At 44.6% G+C, this 16,423-nt stretch overlaps 1 protein-coding gene across 14 annotated transcripts in view; it reads right to left on the bottom strand.

The window, feature by feature from the left end:
• KIAA1217 (KIAA1217 ortholog) overlaps positions 1–16,423 on the bottom strand; it is a 330,492-nt gene that overhangs the window by 68,963 nt on the left and 245,106 nt on the right. For all 14 annotated transcript variants that reach the window (XM_060097722.1, XM_060097721.1, XM_060097709.1 and 11 more), the window contains one exon: positions 9,210–10,042. In XM_060097722.1, the coding sequence (XP_059953705.1) occupies positions 9,210–10,042 (833 nt within the window). The remainder of the gene's footprint in view (positions 1–9,209; positions 10,043–16,423) is intronic.

Genomic DNA, 16,423 nt, shown 5'->3' with positions numbered 1-16,423 from the left:
TTGGTATCCTGTGATTAAACCATAATGGAAAAGAATATGAAAAAGAATATGAATCACTTTGCTGTAGAGCAGAAATTAACACAACATTGTAAATAACTATACTTCAAGAAAATAAACTTAAAAAAAGAGATTGCATCCCTTCAGCTCTGAAGATGGACAGGGAGAAAGAGTAGGTATTACTGGCAATACATGTTGGCCCTGTAAGAGTCAATACAGACTTTTTAAGACCCACAATTTTTGGAAGTTCAAATTAATGCTTAGACCTGGCTATATTTTTGAATCACTTCATTCATGAAAAATCAAGTCCAAAACTCAAATAAGGACAAGTGTAATCTCTGTAAACTCCACCAGAGAGCAGGACAACTAATCACAAGAGGGGTTAAATGGCTGGGACACCACAGCAGCCCTAGATTATTCAGCTGTTGGGCCGTCAGGCTATTTAGATGAGCCCCATCCTCAGGTTGGGTCATAGTCACACCGATTCGGCAGCGAGTTGATCTTGCCAGGCTGAACCTGTACCTAAACATTTATTCCTCTTCTCTTTGAAGAAAGCGTTTTAGTCTGCAAGGAAAGGGGCTTATCTGAATCTCACAGAATTTAGGTTGCTCTGACTTAGTTTCTGGTTTCAGACCTAAGGCGTCTGATTGACAGCACCTCGTGAATATTCAAAGGAGATACAGGGGTGCATTTTAATGTCACCTAATTAGTGACAGAGGATGGCTTTCCCTTTTGAGAAACTGATTTGTTCAAAGTTAACACAGAGCTTGTGGCAGTCATTCCACCGGTATTTTTGATAGAATATCCCTTGGATAAGAGTAGGGCTATCTTCAGACATTTGTCAGTTGGTTGAGTATCACGTTTATCAGACAGCTCTTGAATGAACTCAGCAGCCTAAAGAATGACTAGCAAATATTACTTAACCATAAAGTTATATTCCTGTGAATGAAATCATAATTCAATTTATCAGCACCTATGTGCTCTGAGACTGCCAAAACATCATATCTAGATGTCACTTTTATAGGAAGCATAATGGTAGAAATACAGCAAATTTTGGATAGAGATCAATCTGTCTTTCCAAATGGTATCTTTTCATTCCATTATGTAAATTCCTTAAATGCGAGTCCATCTTGGCATTCTCATGAAGGCTTCCAGCCCAGCCTAAGTTCAGGAAAGTGCTCCCGTTTCTGAACTCACAGCAATTACTCTCTGTATCACTCCTTTGGAATTAATTATGTACAAGCCGTCCCCAAATCATGGTAGGCTTGTAACTGCAAAGTTTTCGTCTACTTTCATTGTTTAGAACTTGGAATAAAATGGTGGATTTCCAGCTGGCCCATGGAAGCCTCTTTAACCTACAGTGTATTATTAGTCCTTTCATTGTTCCTCATTGTTTTCAAGGAAAACGTGTCCTGACTTTCCAGCTGAACTTGGGAGATGCTGGGAACAGATCTCCCCCTCAGGGAAAGGCACCATCCCCCTTAGTGACCTGTAAAGCCTCCTCCCTGCTCTCCACTTCACCAGGAGACACTGCCACTCTTAGAGTGACAAGAAGATCATCCCTGGGCAACACCTATGAGTGAAATCCTATTGTTGTGGTTGTTCTTAAAAACCAGTTATTTAATAAGCATTCGTAGCTCAGAAGCTTCCTCCACTTAACTGTGGCATAGCTTACATGTTCGTATTATGCTTTTAATGTTTTATGACTGTCTTCCCGGTTCGTATTCCTTGCAGGTGGGGACACATCTAAGTTTCTTTGTACCCTGCAAAGCAATCAGTCCCCAGCTAAGCACACAAAGAGGAGCTCAATAACCGTTTATTGATCCCTAATTAGAGCTACCCAGGAAAGCAATTCAGACAATAACTGAATCGGTCAGGCACTGTTAGGCATCAAAACAAGCATCAGATGACCTAATAATTTCAGCGCTACCTGGTTAGGCGTTCTTATCATCCGTCATACAGCTCAGGCACAATTTTAAGAAGATGCTGTAATCCTGGCTTGTCTCTTGGCACCTGGTCCCAAGACAATGTAGAACCCCACTATTCTCCTGATATGGACTGAAAAGTGGCTTTGATAGTCTAAACATTCTCATTTGGATCTTTCCTCCCACCTAATTCCATTCTCTGTGCACATTTACTTTTACTCTCTCCTGTATCCGCCACCCCCACACCCCCCGCCCACCTGCTTTATATTTTTCCTAGCATTATAGTCAACAATTTGTCTCCCTGCTTCCTCTGGCACAGTCCTTGTTCTAGCCATTTCTGTGTATTCATCTCTGGGCTTAGTAGCATTTAGTGGAGTGCTTTGTTCAAAGTAGGAACTCAGCACTTACACTACGCCAGGCATGGCACAAGACACTTAACTGTAATGAGTTGTTCCATCCTATGAGGTAGGTGCTCTTATTATCTCTATTTTACAGACGAGCAAGCTGAGGCAGAACAAGACTCAGTGATCTGTCAGAGTTTACAACGGCTAACAAGTGTTAGAACAGGCACTTGAACCCAGGCTATCTGGCTGTGGAGACCATGTTCATAAACATGGCACATGGGCTTCCCTGGTGGTGCAGTGGTTGAGAGTCCGCCTGCCGATGCAGGGGACACGGGTTCGAGCCCCGGTCCAGGAAGATCCCACATGCCGCGGAGCGGCTGGGCCCGTAAGCCATGGCTGCTGAGCCTGCGCGTCCGGAGCGTGTGCTCCGCAACGGGAGAGGCCACAGCAGTGAGAAGCCCGTGTACCGCAAAAAACAAACAAACAAACACATGGCACGTGACTGCCTCTCAATGAATGACTGATCACAGGTTGATTGAACCAAAGATAACAGCAAGTTCTAACAATAATGAAGCTGCTTTACCAAGAAGGAAAGGGTAAAACTGAGGTAATCATCATCAAGATCCACGTTTTGGATTTGACAGCATTTGACAACGTCTGGAGACACACATCTTCGGTTGTTGCGACTGGGGCAGCATTTCCGGGGAGTTTGCTACTGGCATCTAGTGGGATGGGGGGAGGCTGGAGATGCTGCTAAACACCCTAGAATGCACAGGACAGGCCCCAAATACCAAGAGTGCAGAAGTTAAGAAACCTTGCTCTGGGAAGATCCGAAGTCTAACTACATACGAGATGTCTGATATGGCTCCCTTTTGACTATACAATCAGGAAAAGGAAAAAAAACCTAACCATTCTTTTTCAGAATCACCTCTCTAACAGGATATCTAACATAGTTTAGAAAATCTTCAAAGGCATGCCAGGCACTGTGAACATTTTAAATGACACAAATATGAATTCAGACTTTCAATTAACTAGTAAACCAAGGATGCATCCTATTCCTCAAAGCTACCAACACAATAATACTTAATGCTCATAAAATGAGAAAGCGAAGTAAAATGATTAAGAACAGACCCAAGCTACCAGTTAGCATGCAGGCTTCCTCCTGTACATAGAAATTTTCCTTCCCTTTCATTCTAAGGCGTGGGATTCTACTTCTCTAAATCTGCGATGCCTTAGAAATCATAGCAGATGTCATGTGGCTTCTTTTCCTCCACATACAAGTGCCCAGACAGGCAAGGATTTGCTCCCAAGTGAATTCTTGACTAGTTTGTTGAATTTAGCTACTGTAGGTGCAGAAGAGTGTAAAAAGTATGATCTGAATTCAAGTTTACCATGTCTTGAAAAATACTTTATTAGGGGGAATCTGTTATACATTTGGAAGGAGAGCTATTAGTCACTTTGCAGTGAGCACCCTTGAAGTTTGAGTGTTATTTCGATAGAGATATTTCACATTATATGAGCCAAGCTATAAATACAAAATAGCAAAACATAAATGTCCTAGAGTTTTACAATTCTTAAGGGCTGTTTTATGTGTCATGGATAGGGACGATGATGCTGTTTAATGAAGTACTTTTATAACCCTGGCAAGACAGAGCCTCACGCCTGCAGTCACCTGTCACACACTGTCTCCCTTGCACAGGGCCTCTTAGTCACATGGACCCACTCTCTTCCTGGAGGCCTTGCTGAAAGGAAATCATCTGGGTAAAACCACCTCAGCACTCAAGGTCATTTTCCTTCTAGAAGCTCAGACTTGAGAATTACAGTCGGCCCTCGATATTTGCCGGTTTTGCGACTTCAGATTCAACCAACCGCAGATTGAAATTTGCACATTGGTTGAATCCGTGGATGTGGAGCCACAGATATGGAGGGCTGACTGAACTATGCCCTTTTAAATAAGGGACTTGAGCATCTGCGGATTTGGGTATCCATGGGCTCCTGGAACCAATCTCCATGGAGACTAAGAGGCGACCATACTACTCTGAAGGTCAAAGCAGTTGTAATCCGCTTTCCTACCCCAAAGTCCATGGCCGTCTTGGGAGGAAGATGCTACCACCATATATATTCTATTTTTTCCAGATCTCCTGTATATAATTTGTCATCGCTAGATGCTTTGTGGAAGCATCTTTATAAGAAAAGAGATGCCAAATTCATTAAATCGAAGCACATGAGCTAAGTACAAGATCAAGGTGAAACTACTTTGTCTTTAACTCATTTTCAAGTCAACAGAGCTATTACAAAATTGCGTTAAAAAAAGCTACTGTTGGAAGTTTCCTGAGTACAGCTGAGAAAGAAAATTTTTCTGATTTCAAACACTCTGCAGTTAATGGGCTATTTCATAGAAGTGGTCTTCTGAAGAGTATATGAATCCTGCAGTGCCCCAAAGAAAGCATCTCTACAGATTTCTCAGTCCCCCTCCTGTGTTTTTGTAGCTTCACATCTTAGATGTAAAATTTCACTTGAGAGTTTCATATAAAAAACACTCAGAGATTTGCTTTTTAATATTATGAAATTGCAACAGAAATTGGTTTGGCACGTTATAGGACCCTGTACTCATGAAGTTACTTTTAGGGGTTGAAGCTTCTTTACAAATACTTGTACAGACTAAATATATCTAAAATAGCACCAATGTATAGGTGTAACAATGGATTATAATCTTGTGCTTCAGTAATTGTTTCTGGTGATCTTGTTTTTAAGATTTTCTTTGACATGGTACTCACATTCATTTCTTTCAAAATAAAATCTACCAAGAATGTTCTCTTCTTTCTTCCCCTATTTCTGCAAAATTGTGCTAATATACTAGCTGGGACAGTTATATTTTAAATGACATGTATATATTTAGCAGCATAATTATGCAAATTCTACCATGTTGATGATTGTAAATATCCCTTCAGAGCAGCTACTTAGCATTTTGTCCTGGTTGAAATGCTTAGAATTCACTCTCAAATTCACTTCTCTGCTGGGTGAAGGTGGGGCTCATAGTTCTCACCCACCAGGCAGAATACTGCACAGTGGTAAAAAGTATGGATTCCTTAATGTACCTGGACATTCTATGCCACTTACTGGCTTTGTGACCTTGGGAAAGTTACTTAACCTCTCTGAGCTCTGTTTCTGCATCTGTAAAATAGGGATGCTCATAGTACATACTGCACTGGATCATCATGACGATTACATCATATGATGTATGGAAACTACTTAACATCGTGCTTGGTCCATAAAAGACCTTAAATAAATGATAGCTATCGTCAGTGTTCTTATATTACCCAGCAGTACTACATTTCAGCCTAGACATCAAGCTTTCCAAGAGTTTAGAATTGCAGCTGAAAAAGAGCAAGTATGGCACATTCCAACCTGTCTAGGTAACAGTGGGGTGGTGGGTAGCAGTGTTAGCAGCACGATGTCCAGACTCAAGTTTTTACGAGAGAATCATTCTTTACATACTTTTGTCATGTGCCTGGGTTGAGTTAGTGGGAATGCTTAGGTGTTTCAGTAATACCAACTCTAAACGTAGACGGTGTGTGTGTGTGTGCACGCACGCGTGCGTGCGGCTACAGGAGAAGGGAATCTAGCCTGTGGTGAGGAATCACCTGAGCAAGATGTGAGATAAAATTCCTCCTCTGCTATTTCACATTTACAGGAATGAATTCAAAAATGTAAAATTATATTCTGAATTACAACCATATGTCAGAATACGGCAGTGATCATGACAGTGTATTTTAGGTGAACATTAATCTTTAGTCAACTTTCCTAATCCTTGTTTTTCTAGAAATAAGAACTTGGATTTTCTAAAAGGAGTTGCTAACACATAAGACAAGAAACCCATAGCATTTTCTGAGCTTCGATAAAAAACAGAAACCTCTGAGGAAGCAGAGGCCCTGAAAATATACTGATGTTACCGAAGGCTAAAATTCTTCAAGACTCTGATCAGGGAGCAGTACAGAGGCAACTCCACATAGCAGAGGGCCCTTCATTTTGGTCCCACCATAACCCAATCCTGGGAACTGGGTTCAGTGATGTTCAGTTATATACACGTGGTACCCACATGCATGACGATGAACTAGGTGCTGAGCGAGAAGCCAGACGCCATCGTTGGCCAAAGTGTGCCTGGCACTCAGCAGGGTGCACATGGCTTGATGTGGAATCAAGCTCACAATCCTCTCATTCCCACAAGGCAGGTCAGCACCTGGTGGTGGGGGAGGATGGATCCTGGCCCTGGAGATGGATAGTTCTTACTTTTTCCTGGACTAAATTCTTATGACTCCAAGTCCCTTCCTATCAGTGACACACATTTCCCAACCAGCCACTCACAGCCCGCCGGAGCAGATGTGTTACCCTTTCTTAGAAGCACAGGGCGCAAGCTCCCTAGCCTTAAGGCACGTCTTGGTAGATTTCCCTCTGGTTGTGACACTGGTCTGTTCAAAGAGCCTCAGTGTTTATCTCACACCCCTCAGCTTTCTATGGTCATGGGAGGCATCCCTTTCTTTGATTCTTAGAATTTAACTTCCTAAGGACTTTGGAAAGGAGAGAATAAATACCTTTTTCTGAGTCTTCATTTTTCTTAGTCCTGCGTAATCAAGCCTGTCACCGTTTTGTTTTGTTTCCCATGCAGCAGATTTTTTTTAATAGGAACTATTATTGGAGACAGTTTACATCAACTCTACCCACTTGCCATTGGCCAGAACTCACTCGCACGGCCACACTTAACTGCAAAGGAGGCTCAGAGATGCAGATAGTTTTGAGCCCCAGAGGAAAAGAAAACACGGTTTGGTAACCACACAGCCTCGTCTCTGCCACCATCCACCATCTACTCTCCTGTCAGCAAAGACCTGCGTCATCCCTCTTTCCACACAAAGAATATATACCCTCCCTCCACAAGGGAGACAATGCAGTCTCATTCTGTCATGGAATCCAGCGCCATGTACAGGATCTCTGGGAAATGTGCAGTCTGCTCCATCGCTATCAGATGTGGCTCCTGGTGACCTTGCAAGCAGTTAACTAAAAAGCCAAGTTATCTGTAGCCCTTACAACCAGTACTATAGCAGCAGAGCAAAGACGATTTGTAACCTCTTGTTCCTTGAATATTTGGTAGCTCTTGTCTATAAACCACTTCACTCTAGTTCAAGCCAGTCACTGTTGCTGGTTTTTTTTTTTTTTGCAGCACGCGGGCCTCTCACTGTTGTGGTCCCTCCCGTTGCGGAGCACAGGCTCCGGACGCGCAGGCTCAGTGGCCATGGCTCACAGGCCCAGCCGCTCCGCGGCATGTGGGATCTTCCCAGACCGGGGCATGAACCCGTGTCCCCTGCATCGGCAGGCAGACTCCCAACCACTGTGCCACCAGGGAAGCCCTTTTTTTTCTTTTTTTTAAAGCTGTGTAGAGAGGGTTAGAGCTTTTTGGTACATTGATGATCCCCCAACTTCCAGGTTTATTCTCTTTCCATCTTCCTGGAATCTTTCTTCTGGAACCAGATAAGAGACGGCCCTTTCATGATAAAATTCTGCCAGTTGAGGACAGAGCTTTCCGATTTGTGTGATTAAGACAGTGATATACTATCACATTCCAGTCACAATTTTGGCCTTCTTTTTACAAGGTTATGTAGTAGAAAGTGACATGATCGGTTTTGGTAACGAGGAGGGAACAGTGGTTGCAATAAGGTACTGAGTGGCTGAATATCGGAATTTTATTTCTCACGCCCCTTCTGAATTCCCATATGACAACTGGTCAAATGCTTAACCTCTTTTGGACTCAGTTTCTTTGACTAGATTTTTATGATTATAATTATTATGTTGCCTTCTGTCAACCCGTTCAGGGTAGAGAAATTCCCTCTATCAAGAGTAGCTTTTCTGGGGCTTCCCAGGTGGCGTAGTGGTTAAGAATCCGCCTGCCAATGCAGGGGACATGGGTTCGATCCCTGGCCCGGAAAGATGCCACATGCCGCGGAGCAACTAAACCCATGCGCCACAACTACTGAGCCTGCGCTCTAGAGCCCACAAGCCACAACTACTGAGCCCGCGGGCCTAGAGTCCGTGCTCCGCAACAAGAGAAGCCACCACAGTGAGAAGCCCCCGCGCGCCGCAACTAGAGAAAGCCCGTGCGCAGCAACGAAGACCCAATGCAGCCAAAAATTAAAAAAAAAAAAAAAAAAAAAAAAGATTAGCTTTTCTATGACTCTACAAACTTGAGGGTTTTCAAGATGTAGTATGAAGGTTCTGGGCTGGTAAATTATAAACACATGTAAACTTAAAAAGAAATTTAAATATCTAGAGTGTCACATCCACTAGAAAAATTTTGCTGATCTCTGTACCACTCCTGAATGAGTGTTACATTAACACCATCCTATTTTTATGCAAATTCATGTTTTTATCACCCGGGATGACAGACAGTGACACACCCTTTTCATTTCTCATAACCAGATGAGAAAACAAAATTGCACTTCACAAGAACACACACTGCCATTTCAAACAGTTAATGCTTGAACCACTCACTCATTTTCAGTGGGAGATCAGTTATGATCAGCTTTTGATGATTTGTCTGAATGGTTTCTGAAATCGTAATTTTCTTCTGAATTATTCAGATTTACATTAATGATGCTGCTGTTAGATCCACACTCAGGAGGCCCGTTCTGACCTCTCTTGCTGGGGTGCCTGCCTGCCTTTAGCCTGGCTACTGCCCAGCCTCACTCGACCACTGGATTTAGAAACTCTTTGCTGACAACAGCCCTCTGGTTCTACTCTTCCCCCCCTCCCCCTCAACGGCCAGTACCCACAGGGCACAGTGCTCAAGGCTGGCACTCAGCTGATCACTGTTCTCTTGGTTTGACTTCTGTAAAGCAGCCCTCAAAACCAGGACGTGGGCATGGACCACCCTTGGCCACCCTCACCGCCTTACCTGGTCTCTCTGTCTTTGGGTATCGTAGCCGTACTATAAGCAAACACTTGCTTCTCAACTAGAGGAGGGCCGAGGTCCACAATTCCGGCTAATCCTGGAGTGGTCCGTGGCTTCTCAATGTACACCAAGGTGCCAGGCTCCTTTTTGAAGGCCTGGCGGCTGGGTGAGACCCGGTCTGACTGCATGGTGTGGGAGGGCCCGTGGGCGTTATGGAGACCGTGCATCTCCACCATCCTCAGGTCACTGACTCGGTGAGGAGAGGCTGGGGGCGTTTTGGAGCCCAGAGTAGGCAAGAGGCTCTCCGGATACTTCCTTGACTTCTGTCTGTACAGTGACTGCTCCATGTGCATTTCTGCTTGCAAAGAAGGGCTGCAGTAAGCACTGGCTGAACGAACTGCAGCGCGGTGATACCCGATGCCGTGATCGGGGACATCCAGCGGGTGCCCGCCGTGCGAAGAGGCTATGCTCATCCTCCCCTCGTGATAAAGGTAAGGATCGGCGTAGAAACCCTCGTTTCGGTACATCGCGAGGCTCTTGGCACTCATGTCTTCATCCGGCTTCACGTCTCTTCTTTCCAAGATGGCACTGGGGCTGGGAGAGATGGATCTGGAGACGGGCAGGCTGGAGAGTCTGTCCCTGGGGATGGTGGCGTTACCAGGAATGACCATTGGCCGGGTGCCTCCGTAAGGGATTCTGGATGGAGAGGGAGGCATGGAATGTGGGACAGGAGTGGATGGTGGCGAATTTGGGATGGCATGGGGTAGGAGAGCTGCAGGTCCAGGTCGAGAGGCACCAGGGCCATCTCCTCTTGCATAAACGAGTTCTCTCTGCATCTGAAAAGAAAACAAGAAATTAGAAAATCTACTTTGATATTCATGTTTTTAGAGACATCTCAGTGTGGTTTCCCTGATGAAGCAGGCTCAATAGTGGCCCCTGCAAGATGTCCACGCCCTAATCCCTGGAACCTGGAACCATGTCCCCTTACAGGGCAAAAGGGCCTTTGCAGATACCCCCCCGTTAAGGATGTTGAACTGGGGAGATTATCCAAGTGGACCCAATGCAATCACAATCACTTATGTGAAGGTAATGCAATGCATTCACTTATATGTGAAAGAGGCAGGAGGGTCAGCGTCATGGAAGGAGATGTGATGACAGAAGCAGAATCAGAGAGAGAGAACGGGAAGATGCTGTTACGGAGTCCAAGCTCATACTGCTCGCCCCACAACAGGCCAATAAATCGAGAGATGAGGTGTTGGGGCACGAAGAGTGACTTTATTTGGAAAGCCAGCAGACCAAGAAGATGGTGGACTCATCCCCAAAGAACCATCTTGCCTGAGTTAGAATTCAGGCTTCTTTTATACTAAAAGGGGAGGGAGTAAAGTCAAGCATTTCCTGCTTCCAGTCAGCCTCCAGAGGGGAGGTGTTAACTTCTTTCTCTCTGCAGAAAGAAATCACAGGTGGGCCTGGTCAGGATGTTTCCTGTGAGCTAAACAAAGGTATTTTTAGCTTAATGCTCACTACCTGGGAGTCAGGGTTCCCAGAGATGGGCCATTATGTATATTTTAAGCTTATAGGCAATATCCCTTTAGTGACTAACTTGTAATAGAACACAAAAGGTTCTTCCCTATAATAATTCCCCATTGTCAATGTCCATTCCACAATCTTGTGGGAAAAGGGAGGAAGACCACTCTGGCTGGTTACTTCCTGTTGAACGGAGGTGACGAATATTCCTTAGAATCTTTTGTCAGCCTTTGTTTATCTACAACTATTTGAACCCGATGAAACCTATTAGCACTTTGTTGTCTAATTCATAATTGAACTCGGGGTTTTGGTTCCAGTTCCTAATACATATAAATTCCTGTGCTATTTATTTGGACACAATTAAAGAAATTGGTTGCCCCTTCTCCAGCTGCAATGGAATTCCCATCTACTTCAGTTGGATGGGCAGACCTGTTGGAGTCAAACTCATGAGCAGAGGTCAGTATAGAGCCCGAAGTTTTAATGTAATTGGCAACTGCTAGGTCTTTTAGCGTTTATAGATTCTCCTGCCTGGGCACACACCTGGAATGGAGTACCATACAATATTCTAAAGGTGTTTAATTTAAGCCTGCTTCTGGGAGCCACTGATCTGCAGCATGGCAACTAGCAAGGTTATCCCAAGTTAAATGTCTCCTGACATTTTAGCAACGTTCCTTTCTGATATATGATTCATTTTCTTGGTTTTTCCCGTTCATTGTGGTCTCTAGGATGAATGCAGTTTTAATGCCTTCATCCAAATCAGGGGATAATTTCACTAAGGAGGGCTTTAACCACTTCAGAGAGTTTCTGTCCAGGTGGGATATGTTTCCACTGATCCTGAAAAGGTGTGCACACAAACACTAGCAGGTATCTGAGATTTCCTGAGGCTCGAGGCCTTTGAGTAAATATTTGTCAGTCCTCGGTGGGGCAGGTTCCTCTGTGTTGAGTCCCCACCTGGGAGGTCTGACATCAGTCTCTGGGTTATGTTTAAGACTCTGGGGGAAAGGGCTTGGTCTCCTTTTCCGGGATGTTCATGAGCATCATCTCTTGGCTTAAAGCATGTTCTGGTGGGACTCAGATGTCACGCTACTGTGCTGAAAAACTTCAGGGTGAGGCCTATCAGAAAGTCAATCAGGTCATCCCCCCACTGTCAATTTCACCCTGGGCTCCTGTGGGGAGTTGGGTGCCCAAGGCCAAGGGAGTCCCTGGGTCTCTTCATTCAGAGCGTTCCTCTCTACCGTGAGAGGCTGCCATCTTCTATTGTTCTTCTGTTTCAGCAGAGGGCAATCTGTTTTCCACTGCTGCTGCCCTGCACAATAAGCATATTGTTCCTTCCCCAGTGGTGGCCTACCTCTCTCCGGGTTACTTGCCTTCCGGGAATCCAATGCCACTGCCAAAAAAAGTGGCGTTTCGGGGCTTCCCTGGTGGCACAGTGGTTGAGAGTCTGCCTGCCGATGCAGGGGACACGGGTCCGTGACCTGGTCCGGGAAGATCCCACGTGCCACGGAGCGGCTGGACCCGTGAGCCATGGCCGCTGAGCCTGCGCGTCCGGAGCCTGTGCTCCGCGACGGGAGAGGCCACAGCAGTGAGAGGCCCGCGTACCGCAAAAAAAAAAAAAAAAAGTGGCGTTTCGTTTTGCATCTTTCTTCTGTTGTTGTTCCCTCAACACTTTAAAAGCAACATCTACCAATTGAGAAGGGTTCATTCCAAATGTACCATCAATTTTTGCAATGTTCTCCTGAAATCTGAGGCACTTTGCCCCAAAAGGTCAAATTTACCATTCTAATATTTGCAGGGGCCTCGGGATCTGCATTAGTATGATGTGTGTAGGCCTGATAAATCCTTTCCAAAAATGCAGAGAGGTCTTCATTTGTTTTGCTGAATTTCTTGAATTTTGTTCAAACTCTTGCCTTGGTTTCCCGTTTCAAGGCCCTGCCAAGATGCACTAATGAGTAGTGCTCTCATAAGGGCCTTCTTCCCTCACTGGGGTCTCCATTTGGTTCAGCCGTGGGTGCTGGCAAGTGGGCTTCAGGTGTAGAGCATCCTCTCTATAAGGAGGGCTGCAAGCTTTCCAAGTAAACAAGTTTGAGAAACCCAGCCAGCTGGTCATTTCCATTTAGGCCCCCCATGAGATAACGGTGTAAGGAAAATAGCCCTGTCCCAGAAGTGGCTCCAGGCCCAAATTGGGTGCCCTGTTGGGTCTTAGATGGTGATTCCAGACCAAGTCCCTGTGCCCCAGAAACTAGCACAGTATTTTCTTGTTTTGTTTTGTTCTTTTGGCCACGCTGCACAGCTTGTGGGATCTTAGTTCCCCGACCAAGGACTGAACGCAGGCTACCGCAGTGAAAGTGCCGAGTCCTTAACCACTGGACTGCCAGGGAATTTCCAGCATTTTCTAATTGATCCTATAAGGAGGTAAGTGCTGAGCCCCAGTGTCAGGAACTGGGCCTGGATAGGAATGGAAGGTGGTGTAAGGGTTGGATATACTGGCATAACGGCCAGAGCAGCTGGGACAGCCAGCTCAGCCAGAGGAGTTATGGTCTGAAGCAACATGTCCTCTCATTCCCTTCCTTATTTTCCCTGGGAATAGTACAAATGCTTGCACATAAAGGATTTCATTATTCTGGCCTGTTTCTTCACAAAATAGCTAGAGGGTCATTCAAAAGCCCCTGTAAAACTATAGATAGCAATTGATCATCTAGCCATTAAAAGGATGCCTTTTTGCCTCGGCATCAACCACCTGGGATTACAGTGCAACTGAATAGAAAATTGACTACTGCTGTGGCTATGACAATAAGGTAATTACTAAAATTATGACTGATATCATTTACCAGGATGTGCCAGAAGTTTAGGAGTTCCATATAATTTCTGGAATATATATGTTAATAACATTTACCCATACAGTACAACCTAGGAAGTTTTATCACCACCCATTTGACAATGCCTCCCACACACTTCATCACACCAAATAAGCCCAATTAGTTTAATATTCCTCTCTGAGATGGAGAGAAAACAAGTAATTTGAGTTGTTGCAGAGACCCTCCAGAAAACCCCAACGTTAGCCAGAGGTCAAATGAATCCCACTTAGAACTTGATCTTTGGGACATTTGTCAAAAATATCAAAAGTTTTAACCAGCAATAAAAGATCCCAATGGCAAATACAGGTCACTTAAACAAAAACTCATGATCTATTACCAAAAGGAGTTCAATATTTTAAGAAAACTTTGTCCTCTTAGAGAACCAAATGCAGATTTTGTACCACTTTATCTTCAAGATTTATTTCCTTAATTAAGTTCAATCTTATCTTAGAACTAAGTTCAGTTTCAAGGTACGCAAATCTGGAGAGACTATTCCAGACAGACATTTCCAGAACATTATTCCCAGAGAGTTTACCCAAAACTCTTCACTTCATTTACCTTTAATTTACTTAAAAGCTTTGTCACATTATTTTTCTTGCTGACTAACTTTTTAACAGGAATAATAAGGTCTCGTTTGATTTCTAGTAAACCCAGGTACAATGAAAGTATTATACCTAATGTTCATAGCTCTAATGACATACCTGTATCAAACCAACAAGCTTAAGCTAACTTTAACACCAGATATTAATTCAAAACTGAATATTTCCTAGATGACGTGAGCCTGAAACTCATTCTGGACAGTTTCTTTTATATTTGAGTATTCACTTAAGCACTTAATTTCCTTTAAGCCAATTAAATAGAGCTCTTTTACAAATTATTTCTGGCAGTGCCACACATCTATAACATGTGTACAAACATACACAGGGACGTCACAGTTCCCATTCCAAAATTTTAGCCATGAATCAGGTACAACAATGTAAAACCCATCAGTTACAAAAGATTGGATGCAGATGGGGTTTCTGGCAGATGGGACAAATCAAGGTCACCTGTACAGATGGCTAAACCCTTTTTAGTAATATTTATGGAAAAGACTTATTTCTATTTGTAGCTTTTGGTGATTTTACGAACCAAGTGGAAACTTTCTCTTCCTCGGAATGTCCCACTCTTGGACAAGAGCAGACAGGTTTATTTCCCCTGTTCCCTTTCTCCATTTGACATCAGTAAAAGTTTCAAGTATCACAAAACTGATTTGGCTGTAAACGGAGAAAATGGTACCAAACAAAATGAAACCAAAAACCCAAAGAACAAACAGAAAATCCTAAATAAACCCTCAAGTTTGGTCTTGGGTTTTTACATATACCAACGACACAGGAGACCATAAATGACACAATTAACACAGCAAGGGTAACAGTACATGGTGCACAGGGCCCCAAGATAACCCTGCCTAACCCCCCTGTAGAGATCCTAACAGGTACTGTGGCTACATGCTATTATAACAAAATATCATCTTCCTCTGACACATGGGTTCAGAGCTGTAATCAGATCCCTTACCCAAAATGCACCTCAGAGAACTTTCTTTAGGAATAATTGAAACATTCCCCCCCCCCCTTTTTTTTTTTTTTTTTTTTTTTGCGGTATGCGGGCCTCTCACTGCTGTGGCCTCTCCCGTTGTGGAGCACAGGCTCCGGACGCGCAGGCCCAGCGGCCATGGCTCACGGGCCCAGCCGCTCCACGGCACGTGGGATCCTCCCGGACCAAGGCACAAACCTGCGTCCCCTGCATCGGCAGGCAGACTCCCAACCACTGCACCACCAGGGAAGCCCGAAACATTCCCCATTTTTAAAGATAGAAATTCAAGACAAACAAAACACAAATGGCACACACACATGCTAGCATCCAAAGAAACAAACAAACCAGTTGACAAATAGGGTAGAAGCCCAACAACTCTTTCCTCTCTCCAACAGGGTATCCCACTCAAATACAGAACAAATTGGCTTATCCCGGAGAAAAGGCCCCAAATGAAGAGGACGCAGAGTTTCCGGCTATACACACTGGAGCGACTTACCCTACTGTATGGAAACTGTCGGCCCCCAGATGTCAATTCCTTGCTCCAACTGCCAAGTGCTGGGGCAGCCGGTGCTGCTTCGAGGAACTTTGAAGGGAAGACCCTCAGGACAAGTGGTCCCGGCAGCTGCTAGGGCCTTACTGGAAAATTCCCCAACCGGGGCCGGCTGGCCAGGAGCAGCAAGGCTGGCTGCCCCAAATTTGTTACTGAGTCCAAGCTCATACTGCTCTCCCCAGGCCAGGCCAATTAATCAAGAGATGAGGTGTTGGGGTGAGGACTGGCGACTTTATTCGGAAAGCCGGCACACCGAGAAGACAACGTACTCACAACCTCCAAACAGCCGTCTTGCCTGAGTTAGAACTCAGGCTCCTTTTATACTATAAGGGGAGGGAGTAACGTCAAACACTTCCTGTTTCCGGTCAGCCTCCAGAGGGGAGGTGTTGATTTCTTTCTCCCTGCAGGCATTCACAGGTGGGTCTGGTCAAGACGTTTCTTGTGAGCTAAAAAAACTATTTTAACTTAATGCTCCTTACCTGGGAGTCAGGGCTCCCAGAGATGGGCCATTATGTGCAATTTAAGCTTATAGGCAACATCCCTTTAGTGATTAGCTAGCTTGTAACAGAACACAAAAGGTTCTTCCCTATTACAAGGCTACACTGCTGACTCTGAAGATGGAGCAGAGAGCCATGAACCAAGGAATGCAGCAGCCCCCAGAAGCTGGAAAAGGCAAAGAACGGGATTCTCCCCTAGAGTCTTCGGACGCACTGTGGCAC

This window comes from Mesoplodon densirostris, chromosome 4 (genome assembly GCF_025265405.1).
Source record: "Mesoplodon densirostris isolate mMesDen1 chromosome 4, mMesDen1 primary haplotype, whole genome shotgun sequence".
In the NCBI taxonomy this organism is placed as follows: domain Eukaryota; kingdom Metazoa; phylum Chordata; class Mammalia; order Artiodactyla; family Ziphiidae; genus Mesoplodon; species Mesoplodon densirostris.
This window is presented reverse-complemented; position numbering and strand designations above follow the sequence as displayed.